The sequence below is a fragment of the Candoia aspera genome, chromosome 1 (assembly GCF_035149785.1).
Source record: "Candoia aspera isolate rCanAsp1 chromosome 1, rCanAsp1.hap2, whole genome shotgun sequence".
Classification (NCBI taxonomy): domain Eukaryota; kingdom Metazoa; phylum Chordata; class Lepidosauria; order Squamata; family Boidae; genus Candoia; species Candoia aspera.
Genome location: NC_086153.1, coordinates 217,193,044 through 217,213,007, shown reverse-complemented (window position 1 = coordinate 217,213,007; position 19,964 = coordinate 217,193,044). Strand labels below are relative to the sequence as shown.

At 40.2% G+C, this 19,964-nt stretch overlaps 2 protein-coding genes and 1 long non-coding RNA gene across 4 annotated transcripts in view; all 3 read right to left on the bottom strand.

Moving 5' to 3' along the window:
• MUC13 (mucin 13, cell surface associated) overlaps positions 1 to 17,460 on the bottom strand; it is a 30,941-nt gene extending 13,481 nt beyond the window's left edge. The window contains exons 1-7 of one of the 2 annotated variants that reach the window (XM_063288768.1): positions 17,263 to 17,454; positions 12,569 to 12,700; positions 10,596 to 10,710; positions 10,005 to 10,042; positions 7,992 to 8,079; positions 6,067 to 6,307; positions 4,317 to 4,603 (exon numbers count right to left, since the gene is read on the bottom strand). In XM_063288768.1, the coding sequence (XP_063144838.1) occupies positions 4,571 to 4,603; positions 6,067 to 6,307; positions 7,992 to 8,079; positions 10,005 to 10,042; positions 10,596 to 10,710; positions 12,569 to 12,700; positions 17,263 to 17,347 (732 nt within the window). In that variant the 5' untranslated portion in view covers positions 17,348 to 17,454 and the 3' untranslated portion in view covers positions 4,317 to 4,570. Of the gene's footprint in view, positions 1 to 4,316; positions 4,604 to 6,066; positions 6,308 to 7,991; positions 8,080 to 10,004; positions 10,043 to 10,595; positions 10,711 to 12,568; positions 12,701 to 17,262 lie in introns of those variants that run through there. The other variant, XM_063288769.1, reaches the window with a different exon arrangement.
• LOC134489633 (uncharacterized) lies at positions 2,455 to 3,438 on the bottom strand. Its single transcript, XR_010067160.1, has 2 exons — positions 2,678 to 3,438; positions 2,455 to 2,546 (listed from the first exon to the last, which is right to left on the bottom strand). It is a non-coding gene; the product is annotated as an uncharacterized LOC134489633 (long non-coding RNA).
• A 911-nt stretch (positions 17,461 to 18,371) lies between the features above and the next one.
• The window catches only part of LOC134487154 (mucin-13-like), a 193,621-nt gene continuing 192,028 nt past the window's right edge, over positions 18,372 to 19,964 (bottom strand). Inside the window, exons 5-6 of the mRNA XM_063288767.1 lie at positions 19,582 to 19,688; positions 18,372 to 18,446 (exon numbers count right to left, since the gene is read on the bottom strand). Of these exons, the coding sequence (XP_063144837.1) occupies positions 18,387 to 18,446; positions 19,582 to 19,688 (167 nt within the window). The 3' untranslated portion in view covers positions 18,372 to 18,386. The remainder of the gene's footprint in view (positions 18,447 to 19,581; positions 19,689 to 19,964) is intronic.

The following is a 19,964-nucleotide window of genomic DNA, read 5'->3' as shown; positions in this document are numbered from 1 at the left end:
GGCAGTCAAATGACACCTGGAATTACAGGTAAGCATGGCCTGGGAGAACAAAATGAAGCAGAACATAGGCTGATAGAATTTTGCCAAGACAACTCACTCTGCATAACAAACACTCTCTTCCAACAACCTAAGAGACGGCTTTATACGTGGACTTCACCAGATGGACAACACCGAAATCAGATTGACTACATCCTTTGCAGCCAAAGGTGGCGGACATCTATACAGTCGGCAAAAACAAGACCTGGAGCTGACTGTAGTTCCGATCACGAACTTCTTACTGCACAATTTAGGATCAGACTAAAGAGATTAGGGAAGACCCACAGATCAGCTAGATATGAGCTCACTAATATTCCTCAGGAATATGCAGTGGAGGTGAAGAATAGATTTAAGGGACTGGACTTAGTAGATAGGGTCCCGGAAGAACTCTGGACAGAAGTTCGCAGCATTGTTCAGGAGGCGGCAACAAAATACATCCCAAAGAAAGAGAAAACCAAGAAGGCAAAATGGCTGTCTGCTGAGACACTAGAAGTAGCCCAAGAAAGAAGAAAAGCAAAAGGCAACAGTGATAGGGGGAGATATGCCCAATTAAATGCAAAATTCCAGAGGTTAGCCAGAAGAGATAAGGAATTATTTTTAAACAAGCAATGCGCGGAAGTGGAAGAAGACAATAGAATAGGAAGGACAAGAGACCTCTTCCAGAAAATTAGAAACATTGGAGGTAAATTCCAGGCCAAAATGACCATGATCAAAAACAAAGATGGCAAGGACCTAACAGAAGAAGAAGAGATCAAGAAAAGATGGCAAGAATATACAGAAGACCTGTATAGGAAGGATAACAATATTGGGGATAGTTTTGACGGTGTGGTCAGTGAGCTAGAGCCAGACATCCTGAAGAGTGAGGTTGAATGGGCCTTAGGAAGCATTGCTAATAACAAGGCAGCAGGAGACGATGGCATCCCAGCTGAACTGTTCAAAATCTTGCAAGATGATGCTGTCAAGGTAATGCATGCTATATGCCAGCAAATTTGGAAAACACAAGAATGGCCATCAGACTGGAAAAAATCAACTTATATCCCCATACCAAAAAAGGGAAACACTAAAGAATGTTCAAACTATTGAACAGTGGCACTCATTTCACATGCCAGTAAGGTAATGCTCAAGATCCTGCAAGGTAGACTTCAGCAATTCATGGAGCGAGAATTGCCAGATGCACAAGCTGGGTTTAGAAAAGGCAGAGGAACTAGGGACCAAATTGCCAATATCCGCTGGATAATGGAAAAAGCCAGGGAGTTTCAGAAAAACATCTATTTCTGTTTTATTGACTATTCTAAAGCCTTTGACTGTGTGGACCATAACAAATTGTGGCAAGCTCTTAGTGGTATGGGGATACCAAGTCATCTTGTCTGCCTCCTGAAGAATCTGTATGATGACCAAGTAGCAACAGTAAGAACAGACCACGGAACAACGGACTGGTTTAAGATTGGGAAAGGAGTACGGCAGGGCTGTATACTCTCACCCTACCTATTCAACTTGTATGCAGAACACATCATGCGACAAGCTGGGCTTGAGGAATCCAAGGCTGGAGTTAAAATTGCTGGAAGAAACATTAACAATCTCAGATATGCAGATGATACCACTTTAATGGCTGAAAGCGAAGAGGAACTGAGGAGTCTTATGATGAAGGTGAAAGAAGGAAGTGCAAAAGCTGGCTTGCAGCTAAACCTCAAAAAAACCAAGATTATGGCAACCAGCTTGATTGATAACTGGCAAATAGAGGGAGAAAATGTAGAAGCAGCGAAAGACTTTGTATTTCTAGGTGCGAAGATTACTGCAGATGCTGACTGCAGTCAGGAAATCAGAAGACGCTTAATCCTTGGGAGAAGAGCAATGTCCAATCTCGATAAAATAGTTAAGAGCAGAGACATCACACTGACAACAAAGGTCCGCATAGTAAAAGCAATGGTGTTCCCCGTAGTAACATATGGCTGCGAGAGCTGGACCATAAGGAAGGCTGAGCGAAGGAAGATCTATGCTTTTGAACTGTGGTGTTGGAGGAAAATTCTGAGAGTGCCTTGGACTGCCAGAAGATCAAACCAGTCCATCCTCCAGGAAATAAAGCCAGACTGCTCACTTGAGGGAAGGATATTAAAGGCAAAACTGAAATACTTTGGCCACATAATGAGAAGACAGGACACCCTGGAGAAGATGCTGATGCTAGGGAGAGTGGAGGGCAAAAGGAAGAGGGGCCGACCAAGGGCAAGGTGGATGGATGATATTCTAGAGGTGACGGACTCGTCCTGGGGGAGCTGGTGGTATTGACGACCGACAGGAAGCTCTGGCGTGGGCTGGTCCATGAAGTCACGAAGAGTCGGAAGTGACTAAATGAATAAACAACAAAATGTGTCCTAAACTAGTTTTTAAAGAAAGGTTATTAGCACCAAAGTGAATAGAAAGCAGTGTTTGTGATCTTTTATTCATGCATGATGATATATGTCATTTTGTTCATCATTTGCAAATCAGTCTTATTTCTGTATAGATATTGATTGCTTTCGTTGTTGTTGTTGTTCAGTCATTAAGTCGTGTCTGACTCTTTGTGACCCCATGGACCTTAGCACGCCAGGCCTTCCTGTCCTCCGCTGTCTCCCTGAGTTTACTCAAATTCATGTTCATTGCTTACCCAATAAAAATGAAGTATTTCTGAAAGAAATGTGCCACTTTTGTAGAATGATGTTATGTAAAGGAAAAGTATGGACTAGAACTCTAAAATCAAACATTAGACAGCATTTTGTATTTCTATATGTATTGATTAAAGTACTTGTAAAAAAAGCAAAGAATGTTAAATAATCATTACATCACAAACTAAATATGAGGATCTGATCTAATTTCCAGTTAGATTATTGGCAGAAGGTAGATTTAAGAATCTGAGAAGTTACCACACAGAAAGAGACAAAATTGTAAGAAAAGAATAAGCAAGGGAATGGGCAATAAATCTTTGTAAATAGCTAATTTTTTGAAAGAAATAAGTACTTCTCATACATGGCTGTTATGAAATGAAATAATAAAAAGGGTAAGCTTTGTATGACAGACTTCCTCTTTAACATTTTATAGCTTCATGATTGTCAGAAATTCAGCAGATGAAACATTTCTGCCCTCTGTGCCTCCATGCCAGGAAAAGATTAATGTGTTTAATTTTTGCCAGCCCCTGCAGTTGATAAAGGCCCTATTTGGCAGGTGAGGAGGGGTGGAGGAACGATCTCGCACGATCAGCTGCAACATAGTGTTCTGTGTCAATAAACATGGCTTTGGAATAAAAGTTGAAAGTGATTGGTACAAAAGGCCGGACCAGCATGATTAGCTTAAAACAATGGGGTTTGATCAATATTGACATCTCTAGCAGGTCTCCACAAACCACAAACTTTACAGGGCCAAACTCTGGATTTCCAAATTTCTGCAATCTCTCCACCACATCAGGATTCAAGGTCTGAATTTTTAAACATCAACAAATCCCCCACCTCTGTATTTTGAGCCTTGTAGATTTTAGAAATGATAGTGCAAAACATAGTGGCCGGTTACACATCTCACACTAAGCTATGATTATTTAATTCTGGTTTATTGAACAAATCAGTTGGCTGAGTTCACACACCCTGTTATGGCTTAGTATGATGTGTGAGCTTAAGTACTGAATATTTGCTGAATAATTTGTCCATTAAATTAAGTCAATCCACACCCTTTCTCTTTCTTTCCCCACCCCTAAGCATCTCCCCATTCCTCCCTATTCCATTCCACGATTAACTTAAAAGTATTGAAGGCTCTTCTGCAACACAATAAAAATGTAGGTACTCCAAGCTGCAGAGTACTCTGGCCTCTGATTGTGAGATGTCATCCTTCGGCAAGAAATGGAAGAGATGCAGGAGGCATCTCCTGCATCTGCCTAAGTAGTGTGCAAGCTCAGCAATGGGAGCCAGTGGGATGCCTCACAGGAAGAAGCTCAGGAAAAGCCAGAAAAACGTGGTTAACATGAAACAGACAAGTCCAGTCAGACAAAATCTCTGAGTTTAGAGGAGGATTCCATCCCACTGCCAGTATTCAAATAAGATCCAGCTCCAGTCTAAATGGCTTCTATATATGGAAATGGGTGGACAAGAGCACCATCTTGTCCTTCATTTGTGAGTCAGCTCTAAATATTATGCAACAGCCTTGTTGTCAAGGGACAAGAAGGGTGAGCAAACTCAACAACTTGTTAGACAATGCACTACTGCCCTTTCCCCCCTTCTTTTGTGATAACACATATGTGGATAGAAGACATGCAAAAGCCATTATAGTTAGCAGGGATGCAGCACATTCTCATGCCTTTCTTTTCTTCCACTTGTTTAAGCAAGACAGCAAGTACAGCTGAAATTCCATTAAACCGGCAGGTACAGTTTACAAAAGATAACTGTAGGGTCCTTCTGGAATGTTAGCACTCTTAATTGCCAGAGTAGTTGGACAAGATGGGAAGCAGTGTGTTTCAATTCTGTGGCAGCATTCACGTTCACAGATCCTGTTGCTTTTCCTCTGTCTTCGGCTGGACTCAGAATCTGCCTCTTGATGGCATTTCTAGCCACTGAATGTTTAGAGATGAACAATAAAAAAAGGTAGTATAATTTAGCTGGAAGAATATAACCCATATCTTTGCCTTACTATAGTTACAGAATTACAAATTCTTGACTTTTTTCCAAAAGTCATATATCTCGGTCATTTGAAAATAATTCCCTAAATTGCTCATGGACTGTTCCAGGCAAAGAGATGTTAGACAGAATTAAGCAATATTATACTGCAGTGTTACTAAATCATTCTGCCCAGAGTCCCTCCTTGGGGGGGAGATGGGCGGTGATAGAAATTTCATAAATAAATAAATAAATCCCCCTATTAACTGAGCTTCATGATCCTATGCTGCTGGTTCTCTAAATTTCATGGATAAATGTCCCTGGTTAAGAGTAGCTACAGCTGGTGAGGAAGTACTAAATTAGGGTCGCATATTTTTGCAGTGGAAAGGAGAAATCCAGAGCTGAATATAGACTTTGAGGGACATGCTATGGTCTGCATTCAACAAGTATGCAGCTCTGGACAAAAATTCCATTTTGATTTAATTTAGTTGGATTAAAATTAAAAGAATGCGACAGAAGTTAATTAAAAATTACTAAAAATTACTGTGTTCATGGATTCCTGTGATGGGCAAGGGGTTTGGATGAGAGCAGTGTTTCCCAACCATTACAATTTTGACATGTGTGGACTTCAACTCCCAGAATTCCCCAGGCAGTATATAGTCATGATTGGGAAACACTGGACTAGAGGATCTCCAAGTTTTCTTCCAAGTTGTACATTCAGCAATTCTATCAACAGATCAAATTGCCCCCCCCCCCCACTATTTAATAACAATTCCATTTGTGTGGCAAATTCTGGAGCAATGTTGGAAGCAGCATTCTAGACTGGGGGGTGGGGGGTGGAATTAAGGCTTTACAGTCCTTCTGCAGGCCAAGGGTCTCAGGTTGTGCACCTCTAGCAGTACAATAAGCCAACCAGAGAATCTGGTTACTTTAAGGAAACCAGCCATTTAGCATCTGGGTGTTTGATTTCCAGATACAGATGCTATCCCTGTTCAAGGCATTCAGAGAGCAACAGTTGGAGGGACAAGTTTCATGCTGCTCTCTAACCACTGAGCACAAAATGAATCCAAGTGAGGGTCTTTAGCTACTGCTCAGAGCCCAGGAACTGCGCTGTCAACAGATCCGGGACACAGGAATGTGTGACAAACAGAATGAGCACGGACAATGGCCAAAGTGACTAACTTCTAAAATAAACATACTTTCCATTTCTTGAAAAGGTTGGAATCTGCTTTATGTCACCATGCAGATTTCATATCACTGCAAAGATAGGAACCAGACTTTCTGGAAATTCTGCCTGCCTGAGAAAAATTTGGAGCACCCTATATGTTCTATATATATACATATACAGTACAGATACAGTACATATATATAAAATAATGGCCACATTAATGTTTGAACTTCCCCTGAAACAGCCACTCACGTTTTCATTGCCATAGTCTTGCTCAGGAAGGTAGCCTCTATTTGCTGCTCCTTCTCCGTGGAAATTGGTTGGGTTGTTAGCAGTGGCTCTGCTCAATGGTGTATCATTCATAGCTTGGACCCTGGGGAAGATTTTCTCATTTTCAGCAGAGCTTGTGGCGGGAGGAATTCTAGAAGTATTGCCCACGGTTGAATAGGCATTGCTTATCAAGTGCTGATTTTCAGCCTTAGGCTCCTTTTTTCTTTTATACAAAAAGAAAGGATAATCACAATAAGAACAACAATGTATCTTCACTTTTTATGCTCATCTTGGCTTTTCTTCCTTAACAAAGCCCCTTGGAGTTTTGCAGAGATTTGTGACAGAGGTGATGAAGCTAACTATTTATATCAATTTGATTTGTAAACTCAACATTTACAAATATGTGCCCAGTAAAGGGGAATTTTGGATTTAAATCATCTTAGCAAAAGGAAATTTTGTAAACCCAAGTTTTCATGTTAGTTTTGATCACTATTGCTTGCCATTCTAACACTTTTTCCAGCTCTACAATATTCTTTTTGAGTTGAGATCACCAGAACCCTAAGTTCATCAAGATGCTAGATGTTACAATGTTGTTATTATTTCATTATTTCTCTTTATATCAGCCTTGGGGCACCTAAGAAAGCTAGACTTCTACAATAAAATTAAAACGCATTAAAACTATTTTTACTCTAATTAATAATGAAGGGGACCTTTCCTAATGGTCCCCAATATGAAATTCACTTTTGCACAGCAGCTCTGCGCTGTCATACAATGTCTTGCCGGCCGAAGTCTGTTTTCTGTTCAGTCGCCAGAGGATCAGACTGTTTTAGCGTATCTGTGCTTACCAATTTTTGTGCCAACGTGCCTCAATGTAAGCTGTTGAACTTAACTTGCCATTTTTAATGCTCATTCTCCTTCTCTCAGTTTGGATAATCCTTTTGTATTTCTTTGATACCATTTTTTGTTTTTAGCTTCCCTTGCAGTTGAATGCTGTTGGCAAACCTGGCTACTTTATTGCTCAGCTCTAACTCCTTTTATGAACAGTGTGAAAAGGATTAGTCCCAATGAACACCCCTGGGAGAGCCCTCTGTTTTCATGCTTTCCATGGAAGAACTGACTATTTCTAATGTGCTTTTTATTTTTCATCAGTTACTGTTTAATACCATGTTTCTCAGTCTTAGCAACTTTTAAGACATGTGGACTTCAACTCCCAGAATGGTCCCCAATGCTGGCTGGGGAATTCTGGGAGTTGAAGTCCACATGTCTTAAAGTTACCAAGGTTGAGAACCACTGGTTTAAAACAGCTTTTTTTTATCCCATGACTGCTGTACTGTACAGCTGGGAATATTGGAAAGGATAACTGGACAACTAGTGGAAATTCAGGGGCAAATGTAGGCCTTTCTAAAATGCTAGCTGTAACTAATTTTGCATGTTTTAAATGTTTTATGTATAGCTTCTTTATTTTATGCTTTAATCCAGGTGGGCAATGCCCACCACTCCCATTTTTGTGGCTTATGAACCCTCACCCATGAGTGTACCGCTAAATCAGGTACCAAAATGGCCATTTTGGGTGGCACAATATTTTGTTCCTTTTTCAAATTAAGGCTTAAAATTGGTGTGTTAAGGTTATTCTGATCTTCATATTGAGTGTTGCTTAATATTCTATATTTGTCTGAAAGGACCTGTGTGTCCTGCATACATAAGATATGTAATAAGAATAAGATAAGATATTTACACTGAAGCTGGATATGTGACAAGATTGACAGGCACATCTAATCAGCTAGTCCATTCATACATCACTTACCAAAAGGCTGTGATCTCCCAATTAAACTATTGAACTCAACTCACCTCATGTCACAAACTTTTCCATAGCATATGTTCATACACCCCCCAAAGGTCATTTGTACCTGACTGAGAGGCAAATGATTACGCCAATTAAAGCCACCAGAAGAACAGCACACGACGTAGATATTCCTATGATGATGGCCATGTAACCTGAGAAGAGGTTTCAAAATTACCATAGCATATGCAATCCTCTTTTAATGTCAAGCGAAAAAAATTATAAATGAAAACCAACAGATTCCAAGAACAGTGGAACAGTGAAGGCAGCAATGTGCCTTTTATGAGATCCTCTACATACCCTTAATTCGCATTGTTACAAATAAAGGGGAATAGGATAAAGATCCCCCAGCACCTATTGTGGTATTATTACTTGTCTTGATTTTTCTAATCTCTTCCCTGTTCTTTTTTTAGTTACCGTAGTTTTCCATTCTATACTGTCTCTGAATAAAGAAGTTTCCTACTTTGGATTGGAAAGGAACAAAATAACAGGGATTCCCCTGTGTTTATTGAATCATATCCTGAGAGCAAGACAATTAAAGGTGGTTGGTTGATTGATTGATTTAATACAAATTGATTTAATTGCTCCCCACCCCAGGAATTTTTAATTCCTCTTGCCCTTTGGAAAAAGTGAATGGGAAGGAAAAGAAGAAAAAAATTGTCTCTGAAGATGGCCTACGGTATAAGTGAAAAAAATTATTCCTGATTTGAAGATGTATAGAAGGGAGAAGCAAATTCAAATATTATCGGCTGATAGGCATATCATCTAGGCTTCTTCATAGAAGCAGTTATTTGATTCTCTCTTTCAGTGGCCAGCAGTAGACTCTTGGGGATCAGGGGCTGTTGCAGGGGGAGAAAGAAAGAGCCATGAAGTGGGGTGGGGAAGTACAGTTGAAAGTGAACCATATGTAGAGTGTCAACAACAGTGGGGAAAACTGAGCCAATTTGGTCTAGTGGTTAAGGCACCAAGCTAGAAACCAGGAGACTGGGAGTTCTAGTCCTGCCTTAGGCATGAAAGCCGGCTGGGTGACCTTGGGCCAGTCACTCTCTCTCAGCCCAACCCACCTCTCAAGGTTGCTGTTGTGGGTTGAATGCAATGTGTGAGTACCAAATTTTGGCATTGAACCACAACCATATAAAGTTGGTTGCATTTGGTGATCTAATTTTTATAATATGCATTCACCCTGCTGAAGTGTTTATCCCAAGACAACACTTCCTATTCCCAACATTATAAGGAAACAGGAAATTTTAAAACAAATCTAAAGCAAGAAATAACATGACTTTCTCCTGGAAAAAGTTTTTTTGTTTTGTGGAAACAGCTTTCATGGAACAACACTGTGTTTATGATAATTTTAGGAAACACAAAATACATCTGTGACAACAGTTTCATTCATATATATCATGACTTTGTTGTAATTATTACATTTTGGTAGCAGGATTCTTTTTGGAAAGCTTAGAAAGACTGAGTCACTTGCTTCAGCACTGCTAAACTTCAGCTCTGGCACTGATATGCCCAAAGAATTTATTTGGTCCTGTTGACTCAGGCTGTCCAAATCAATAAACAGCGAATACCTCTTTGAAGTTCTTCACAATATATATTTATGAGATATTGCGACAGAGGTGTTCTACAAAGGCACTTGAAAACAGGGTTCTCCACAGAAGCTTGCTGCTTTCTTTAGAAAGATGAAAGCAAAGTTACTGCGTTGCAAGGTCTGCCTCTTTTGTGCATGGATGTGGCATCACATTCATGCACAAAAGAGGCAGACCTCTTGAAAGAAATGGGGCTTGTGTTGCAAACCTGCCACCTCTCTTGTGTCATTGTCCCTCTATACCCACACCCATTGCAGATGCCTCTGATGGAAAATGTAACCTTAAAAATGGCAGTTTTCAGTGTGAATCTGGCCTAGAAATGTTCCTATATGTATGTCTGTATGTGATATTTCTCCTTATATTTTCTGAAAGAAAGAGGTATGTATTTCTGGGAGTTTCTGATACAATTTATAATATAGACGCTCTACTGTACTTTTCTTCCTAGAAATGGTTTCCAGTTTTTAATAAAATATTCACATTGTAATACATACTGTCTTGACATTCTTCTCCAGAAAACCCAATACTACACCTAAAAGCAAACACAAAAGTTTCGTCATGAGTGATTGACTGAAATCTACCAATTATGTACCAAGGTTTCTCCCATACAATTTTTTAAAATTTATTATGGGAGAATGTATCTTATATAATTTAGGAACATAATGTCTTTCTATATCTTAGATAATGTTCTTTCTTATGATGCATATTTCTACCATCACAGCCTAAATTGGCTCCCCACATCTCTCTCTGCAACTAATGTCTGCTTAGGAAAGGCTAGCAGACCATGAATCATCCCATGCAATCATGACATTTTGGCACAGCAATCAAACACTGGTCAGCACAATTGGCAGCACATTGCCAACCTTGCTTGTTCTTGGAAAACAAAGAGGCCTAAATCTTCTTTGCATTAGGATGAGGGACCATCGGGGAATCCCAGGGCTACAAAGGAAGTCGGGGGGGGGGGGGGGAAAGGCAATGACAAACCGCTTCCATTTTGTTTCCAAGAAAACAACATGCACATGTCCAGCCACCCACCAGGAATCAAGATCCACTTAAAGGAGACGACTTCTTAATCAAATACTTACGCCTCGCATGCTTCATTGTTTTTCTGGAAATTAGGCAAACACTGGCATTCAGGGACACGATCTGCTTTCATGAGACAAACTTTATGGTTTGCTGTAGAACAGCTGCCATCACAAGCTGCACTCAGAGGGGGGAACAGGTAATAATCAGTTTAGCATATATTACAACAGGTAATAATTAGTTTAGCATAACAAAGCAATGACTGAAGGTTATAGTTTGTATAAGAACCAAAGTGATGCAATCGCAGTCCAGTGGCTCCTTTAAATAAGAAGGACTGACTTATTCAGGGAGCAGTTGGAAGGAAAGCTGCAAATACAGTATCTTGGTTATTGGCTGCTGTTTTCCACTGCAACCTGCTGAGGCTTTTCTCCTTCTCACAACTGCTTCCTTCTTCTTTATCACCCAGTCACGGGAGATCTGCTGCTTTTTCTTTTTCTGTAGAGGAGGTGGTTGGGTTATGAATGTAAGCAATGACTCATGTCCATTGCTATTCTATTCACATACACTTTTGAAGGAAGAAATAATAGCAGAAGTTTTAGGTAGAGCTGCTTCTGTAACAGCAGGTAAGCGTCTAAAGGCTGTGGGACATGATATAGGACACAGTTAGTCAACCTGTGGGACACCGGATGTTGCTGAGTGCCCAACATCTGTAATCATGAAATATATTTCTAGGGCTGCTGGATGCTGAAAGTCAGCAACAGCTGGAGCACCACACAGGGGCATCAGCAGCAATCCACAACTGATCATACGTGTGGTAATGTCATCGCACAGTTGCTGCCCTTATAGAAGTACATAATCCATGGCATTTGCATGAAGAAAGTCACACTCATGTCATTTTTTATCTCCCCTGTGGACACCTCTGGTACCCCTGCCCTAAAATGCAGGGGAAATGTAAACAAATTACATTTACTTAAAGTGAGTGGATTGCATGGGCCAATTAATTTTAATTCTAATTTATTTAATAAAGGGATATGTCCCAGTGTTCCACCAAGTGAAGTTAGGCAGAGAGCTGCAAGGGAGAAGGCCTTCTCAACTGTGTGACCCTGTTCACACAATTCCCTCCCCATGAAGGCCCACCAACCATCTCCTTCAATATAATTTCACTGTCTAGTCAAGACAGTTGTCCTCTGCTAAGCCTTTTTTATAGGCATGCACCATATTTAACCTACAGGAAGAGGATTTTTCTCACAAATAAATTACCTGCGAATAACAGAGAGTGCCGTTTATGTTCATTCATACTAACAGAAGAAGCGGAAACATGGATGTCTTTGAAGACTGCTCTTTGCTTGGCTGTGTTTCACATTGGCTGGATTTAACCTTTCCTTTGACTCCTAAACAGGCTTCCCTTGCTTCTCCTTTTCCCCTGTCCGATTACTTCTTTTTTTCACCCCCAGCAGTATAAATACAACCAATAACTGGGCCTTTAGTCTTTAGAAAACCCAAATCTGGCCATGGTCCACTGCTGGGATGAGGCATGGGTGCCCTTGGAGGATACATTGCACAAGTGAACTGAATGGGGATTCCCTGAACATACTCCTACATCAAATTATTTCCTAAATTAGAACTTTCTTCTGCCTGATGTATTTCTTAGAACCTAATTTTAAATGCACTTTCTCAAAAAGCATTTCTCAGAAATAAGAAATACTGGGTTCTGTGGTGACTGTATGTAAACAACTCCCAGTCTCCCAGAATTATAGTGGGAAGCTCAGAAATTTGAGATTGCTTTTGTGACTCTCAGTTTTTTCTGACTGGCTACCCTGGCCACTACAATAATTTTTCTCACATACCACAGACATGCACATGCACACACAGAGTTATTTAGTGGTTGGTACCATCTCATTTTTAAAAAATGTCAGATATGCCCTCTGACCACAAAAGGTTATAGATCCCCAAAACTAGATTCAATAAGCAACTCTGGTTTGTGCTGAATAGCAAACCCCAGAATGGTCTCAGAAAATTGTCTTAAAATTCTTACACTGACAAGCTTTGTCATCTTCGTTCATCTTGGCCAGGCCTGTTTTACAAACACATTTTGGAATACCACCGATGACATTCATGCAGTCTGTAGTGTTTTTATCACAGATGTCCAGTTCACATGCTGATGCAGCTAATAAAAAGTAGAACAGCATGGATAAATAGCTGGAGAAGAAGCAACACCACTCTCAACTGTAGACATTCAAGAACTTCTGCTCAATGGTAGACTCCATGATTTTGCACAGAGAAGGTCCCAGATTCAGTCACTGGCATCTCCAGCTGGGGCTGGAAAAACTATAAAATCCTAGGAAATTGGTGCCTGTTAGTGTTACTGGGTTATACTGAATCTGGGTTCAGTTTCTAATGACAAGGGAGATTTTTGGAAGGAATGTGTTTCTCTATGTGTCCTCAAAAAAACAGTGATGTAATTGCCTGGGAAATTTGACTAGTTAAAATACCAGCAGCTTGCAAATGACTGTCTCAAAATGTAACACAGTAGTTAAGTTAAATACTGAAATATATAAATTCCCATTGAGTTGTAAGAACCAGTTAGTACTGATTAAATTATAGAGTGTGAATTATTTAAAATTCATTCATTCATTCAAATGCTTACTCAAAAGGCTCACAAATTCAGAATTTAGGTTACACATTTCCAGTACTTTGAGCTGTAATTCTTCCAAACCTGTAGCTGTGGAAGTGCCATAGCCTTGGAACTGATGGCTGGGATGATATCACACACTAAGCCAAAATTGGGTTTGCTGGTTTTGGTGATGTGAAAACCAAGAGTGTTAGGTTTGTGGGTTGATGCTTAATGTGAGTTCCTGTGATGAGTTCTATAAGCCACAGTGAGGCAAATCATGCTTCACATGGTATATGAACATGACCACTCTGCTTGTTAAAGATGTCTCAGTTTTATGGAATTGCAGTTCACCCACAACTCCGTAAGAATGAGAAGTGATAAACCAAGTCCTATCAGACTGTTCTAAGTTTTCCAAAACTGCAGTAACAGAAAAACTGCATAACCTTCTAAACCATCTTAATAGGCTAATAGGCTAACACTACCAGTTGCAGACAGCCTTTGAACCCTGCTTTTAGTCTTCCCTGAAATTTATCATGTCATTGTATCTGAGAACAGCTGCTTTTTCCAGGGTGTATAAATAGGAATTTGAATCCATCACTAACAGGACACCCTGCTGACCAAGGTACTAAGCATGTCATGCTCCACGTCTGTTGAAAAGAGTTAACAGTGGGGAAAGGTACAGAGCACAATTACATACCACAATAATCATCCCTATGCATGTTGTGATTTTTGCAGTGAATGTGTTTAAAAGCCTACCCCATCAGGAACCCTCACTGAGCAGAATTTCTGATCAAAGGAAAGTTTCTAATTATGTTTACCCAGATGGGAAGACAACCCCCTTCAGATCTTCACGGTAAATATTTGAAGGTTTTGAGACGGGGCAGACAGGGACATTACAAGCAAGGTTACAGAATTTCCTTCTGTGCTCCATTCACAGGTGAATGCATAAATCACAACATAATGTGCATCAAGTGCAGACATCTTTGCTCTTCTACTAGTATTTGTTCTAGCATCAATAATTCACCTTCTCCTTATCCTATCCTTAGATCATGGAGCAGAATAATAAATAAGGATATATAATGTTATATATTATAACGTATCATGTTATGGCTCAGGGAGTTGGGGGTGGGTGGCATAGTCTTACGCTGGTTCACCTCCTTCCTCCAGGGCCAGTCCCAGTTGGTGTTAATAGGGGAGGAGAGATCAGGCTCACGGCCCCTCCTTTGTGGGGTGCCACAGGGGTCGGTACTCTCTCCTCTCCTTTTTAACATCTACATGAAACTGCTGGGTGAGATCATCCGTCTCCACAGGATGAGGTATCATCAATATGCTGATGATACTCAGTTATACATCTCCATCCCAGGGTAAGTAAATGATGCTGTGACTGCCCTCTCCAGGTGCCTGGGGGCTGTGGGGGCCTGGATGGGGAACAACAGGCTCCAGCTGAACCCTGGTAAGACGGAGTGGCTATGGGTTAATGGCCCCTCTGCTCCTAGGAATTCGCCATCTTTAGTCTCGGATGGGGTTGCACTGCCCCAGACAGACCCAGTGTGTAACTTGGGGGTCCGCTTGGACTCACGACTCCTGCTCAAAGAGCAGGTGGCAGTCGTGGCCAGAAGGGCCTTTGCGCAGCTTCGTGTTGTGCGCCAGTTACGCCCCTTCCTGGAGTGAGAGGCCCTTCGAACGGTCACTCATGCCCTGGTCATCTCCCATATAGACTACTGTAATGCACTCTACGTGGGGCTACCCTTGAAGAGTATCCAGAAGCTACAGCTGGTCCAAAATGCAGCTGTGCGGGAGATTTTGGGTGCTTCAAGATCAGCACATATTACCTCATTGCTGCGTGAGCTGCATTGGGTGCCAGTTTGCTTCCGGGTCCAATTCAAGGTGTTGGTTATCACCTTTAAAGCCCTACATGGCATGGGTCCAGCTTACCTAAGGGACCATCTCATCCCCATTACATCAACCCGTCCCACCCGCTCATGCAGAGAGGGCATGCTGCGGACACAGTCTGCAAGAGAACTCCATCTGGCGGGGTCCAGGAGGCGGGCCTTCTCTGCAGCAGCTCCCCCCCTTTGGAACACCCTTCCCCCGGAAGTGAGGCTACCCTCCTCTCTTTTGGACTTCAGGAAACAATTGAAGACCTGGCTTTGTCACCGTGCCTGGAGTGGGGACAGGAAGAGCCACTCTTGCAGTTGGTTGGCTCCCTAGTCCTGCCAAGGCCAGTCTTGTTCCCCTTTGGGTGGTATTAGATCTGCCATTACTTGGATCTCATTACATTTTATATTTATTTGTTGATATTGATATTTATGGATTAATGATATTATTTATGATTTTATTGAATTTTAAACTGTTTTATTGTGAACCGCCCAGAGTCCCCCATATGAGGGCAGTGATAAAAATATGATAAAAAAATAAATAAATAAACTGACCTCTGACAATCAGTTCTAGAGATACGAAACAAATGCTACTTTGAACAATATATTCCAATCAACGTGCAGATTCAACAGATCTTCCACTTTGAATAATGCCTAATCATTTTCCAAGCCAATAAGTATATCCTAGCCTTATAAACCTCTTGACACTAAATCAGTTCATCAGCATTAAATACCTGTCTGCTTTCTCTCTTACGTCATTACGTCTTGAAGCCAACAACATCTTAAGTAGCATTAAGAGTAGCATAGAGTCCAGATCATGGGAAATAATTATCCTGCTCTACTCTGCCTTGGTCAGGCCTCACTTGGAGTATTTTGTTTAGTTCTGTACACTCCAGTTTAAAAAAGACATTGATAAACTGGAGCAAGTCAAGAGAAGGGCTACCAAGATGGTGACAGATCTGGAAACCAAATCCTATGAGGAATGGTTAAAAATTCTAGGAATGTTTAGCTTGCAGAAGAGAAGTTTCAGAGAAGACATGATAGCTATCCTCGAATATCTGAAGGGGTGTCACATATAGAGAGTTTGGATTTATTTATGCTCCAGAGGGTATGACTCGAACTAATGGTATGAAACTTCAAGGATGTAGATATAGATTAGACATGAGGAAGAACTTGACAGTAAATGTTGTCAGTCAGTGGAACATGGAGTGCTTCTTCCCTTCACTGGAGGTTTTCAAACAGAGGGAGGAAAATCATCTATTGGGGATGGTGTAGTGAATCCTGCAGTGTGCAGGGGATTGAACTTGATGCCATCTTAGGTCCCTTCCACCCCCTATGATTCTATGATCTGTCTCATTCCCTTCATTGCTTGTCTGCCTGAGCTTTAGGCAGTTTAAGACTATGTTTATTGCCTCCAGTCTAGGCATCTTATCTAACAGATCTGGTGCCTGATCTCCATTCCATTAATAATCATGCCGGCCCCTCCAACCATCAGCAGCCTGTTTTAAGCAAGAGGTAGGAAATGCAGCAATATGTAATATTTAGAAACAGTAACCTGCATTGCTTCCACTCAATAGATAATGCTGGTTATATATCACACTAAGATGTGATTGCTTTAGCTATGGTTTGTTGAACAAGCTAAAATGGCTTGGGGTGTGTGTGTGTGTGTATGTATCTATATCTATATCTCTATATGTATATCTATTGCCCTAAGCCATAATTTACAAACTGCAATGGTCTGGGTTTGCATATCATACTAAACCAAAAAACATACAAGTCATGTTATGGCTTAGTGTGATGTGTGAAGCCGCCTTTGATTTTGGAAAAAGAGTAAAGAAATGGTGTCAGCTGGCTACTGCTTTTCAGTGCCCTACCTAGTATACAGGAGAACTGAACTTAGATGATCCCAAGCTGTATTCACATATTGTGCTAAATCAGCTGAAGTTGTATAGGTGAACCCAGTTGATTGTGGTTATGTGATAAATTATAGTTGTAAACAAAACCATGGCTTAATGCAATAAATGAACCCAGCCATAGCTTGACTAATTTCAGGGTTGTTCTAATCAAAGTAAAAAAGTTTATGATGGGTGGTCCTGGTTGGTTGCCATGGCAGCTGGGGATGGTGGCATATGGAATCCAACCATCTGGAGCTGATCCAGAGTCAGCACTTTGGGGACTCTATAGTAGTTTTGATAACACTGATGAAGGATTGAATCAACTGTTTTAGTATGTACATACATTGAAATAACGAGTTATTGATGATACTTGGAACAACAGAATTCCTTACAGCCTTCTCCAACGCCACAGATGTCATATTTGCCATTCGTTCAAACACAATGATCAGTGTAACTGTAGTCTTATTTTTGTCTTCTGCCTTATTCAGCCTTTGAGAAGTTGCTGAAGATAATCTGAAAAAGTATTTTCACACACACACATGTTTAAAAAGGTGCTATTAATTCCAGTATTTTAATAACATTCTTTTAAGTTTAATTAAAACAATGTTTAAGACCAAAGCAGCCATTCCATAAAAAATCTGCAAACCCAAGTCCCCCAACCATCTAAAGTCACACAGAGAGAGTTGTGCTGCAATGGGAAATGGAGATGCAGCAGGTCTATTCAAGCTTGAGCTGCCTGAGCAGAAAAAAATGGCCCTTTTTGTAAATAGCCAAGGCAGCAACAGTTACACATAAAAACCCCCCACATTTTGAAAAAAATAACTGAAGGGAGGCTTTGGAACAGAAATCCTTTGTGGAGATTAGGATGAAAAGGAATATCCTGGAAAAGGCAGGGTTGACGTTCTGGCTACAACTCTCTTCTTCACAGAGACCTTTTACAGGTAGTCATCACTTACTGACTACTTATTCAGTGACCATTTGAAGTTATAGCTGTGCTGAATAATGAGAAAACTGGTCCTTGAAGTTGCATCCGTCTCAGCATCCCTGCAGTCACATGATCATGATTCAGGCACTTGGTAACTGGTGCACATTTACAATGGTTGCAGCATCCCACAGAAACATGATCACCATTTGCAACCTTCACAGCTGGCTTCCAAAAAGCAAAGTCAGTGGGGAAGCTGGCAGGAAATCCTAAGTCATGGTCACATGATGTTGAGCTTAACGACCCACAATGATTTGCTTAACAACTGCAGCCAGAACTGACACACTGCCATCATAAGTTGGGCACGGTCACATGATATTTCACTTTTTGACTGCATTGTTTAGCGACAGAGTTGCCAGTCCCAATTGCGGTGGGTAAGTGAGGACTACCTGTACTTAAGAACTCACTTGTTTTCCATTCTCATATACATACAGAATATGTATAAAAATATATACAATATATATATCTCAACAAACCCACCACACTTACTTCACACTAAAAATGGTTATTTCTTGAAGATCATTTCCTTCAAAAGTTTTGTTGAACTGTAAAAGTTTAATACAAAACAAGTAACAGTTAAACTGAGTATCAAAGTTGGGAATTTAAAAAATGAATGGGGAAGGGAACAGCTCAGCAGATACAAGCTATAGTATTTTGTAAAAGGAGATGTGAATAAAGATGAATATGAGCTTGAATTCACCCATGATACCAAAACATGGTTTAACCTTAAGAGGAAAAGATACACCCCTCTTCCCCCTCGAGTATAGAGAGAAGTTCAGAAGTCTGTTCTGTTTTAGACCAGCCACAGCTTCTCATGATGTCCAAATCTAACCAAACTGGGGTTAGTTTACCTATGATTAGTGGACCTAATTTCAAACTATGACTTATGCAACTGGTCTATTTTCACTATCCATATTTAAGAGTAACCACAGTCTAGGATTTGGACATAAGATTAAACTCAGTTAACAAACCCAGACTCTTCTGATTGCCATTGCTGTTCCAAAGGAGAAGTGGGGAGAGAGGCATGTAGGCCAAAGCTAACAGCAGGTTGTCTTCATCACACTAGAGTTTAGCATGGGCAAACCTGGATTGTTCCAAGATATTATAACAATTGATCTAAAAGAATAGTTCAATTTTAAAATGATGTTCCCAACTAAAATATGTGCAAAGATAGATAGGCATTTTCACAAAGCTCTGAACTGGCCCTCTTTGGGATAATTTTTATACCGGGTCTAGATTCACTGGTGTCCTGCATGAAGTGATAATAAGATTTCTACAGGTTTTCACCTCACTTAGATCAATCCATTCCTACTCCTAATAACTGCTTGGTTTAACTGCATACTAAAATGTTTGAAAACTGTTTATATTGTACAGAAATGTATTACTACTTTATATATGTAATAAATGTATTATTTTTATATTAGTTTTATTTTGAATTTTGTATGTATTAAGTAAGCTTTAATAACATGTGATCAAACTCAAATGTTTAATATCATAGGAAGCCTTAATTTCAATAGAATCAGATATTAAAATGCAAATTTTGGATGTAATGAGTATGACAAAAAACATAATCAGAACAATTTTTCTCTGTATAATTCAGCTGTTGCTATGAATGGGTGCAAGAAATATAGATCTGCATCTATTTTGAGAAAATAGAAAAGATAGAAAAAGTGAACTTACAAAATGAGTGAGATTATCATATAATTCTATATAATTTTGGCTTTCTTTGTTTTCCATAGAGTCATGATATGGGACATTCAGAGGCACTTGTCCTGTGAATACTCTTCCTGAAATTACAGCAGAACACATATTCATACAATATCAGGACAATCAGCATTTTATTACCTGTAGCCAGCAGCTAAGAGTACAATTTCATTATATAACCATACATTTGGCTTTGCCCAGCATCAGACAACACATGGAAGACGGAGCAAAATGTACAAATTCAGGTCTTGTGAGATTCCCAAGAAACAGCATGTATTGTTGGAGTTCAAATGAGGATTTAGAGATATAACCACAGTAGATTACCAAACCTGAGTTGAAGACATCCTTTCAGTTTTTTT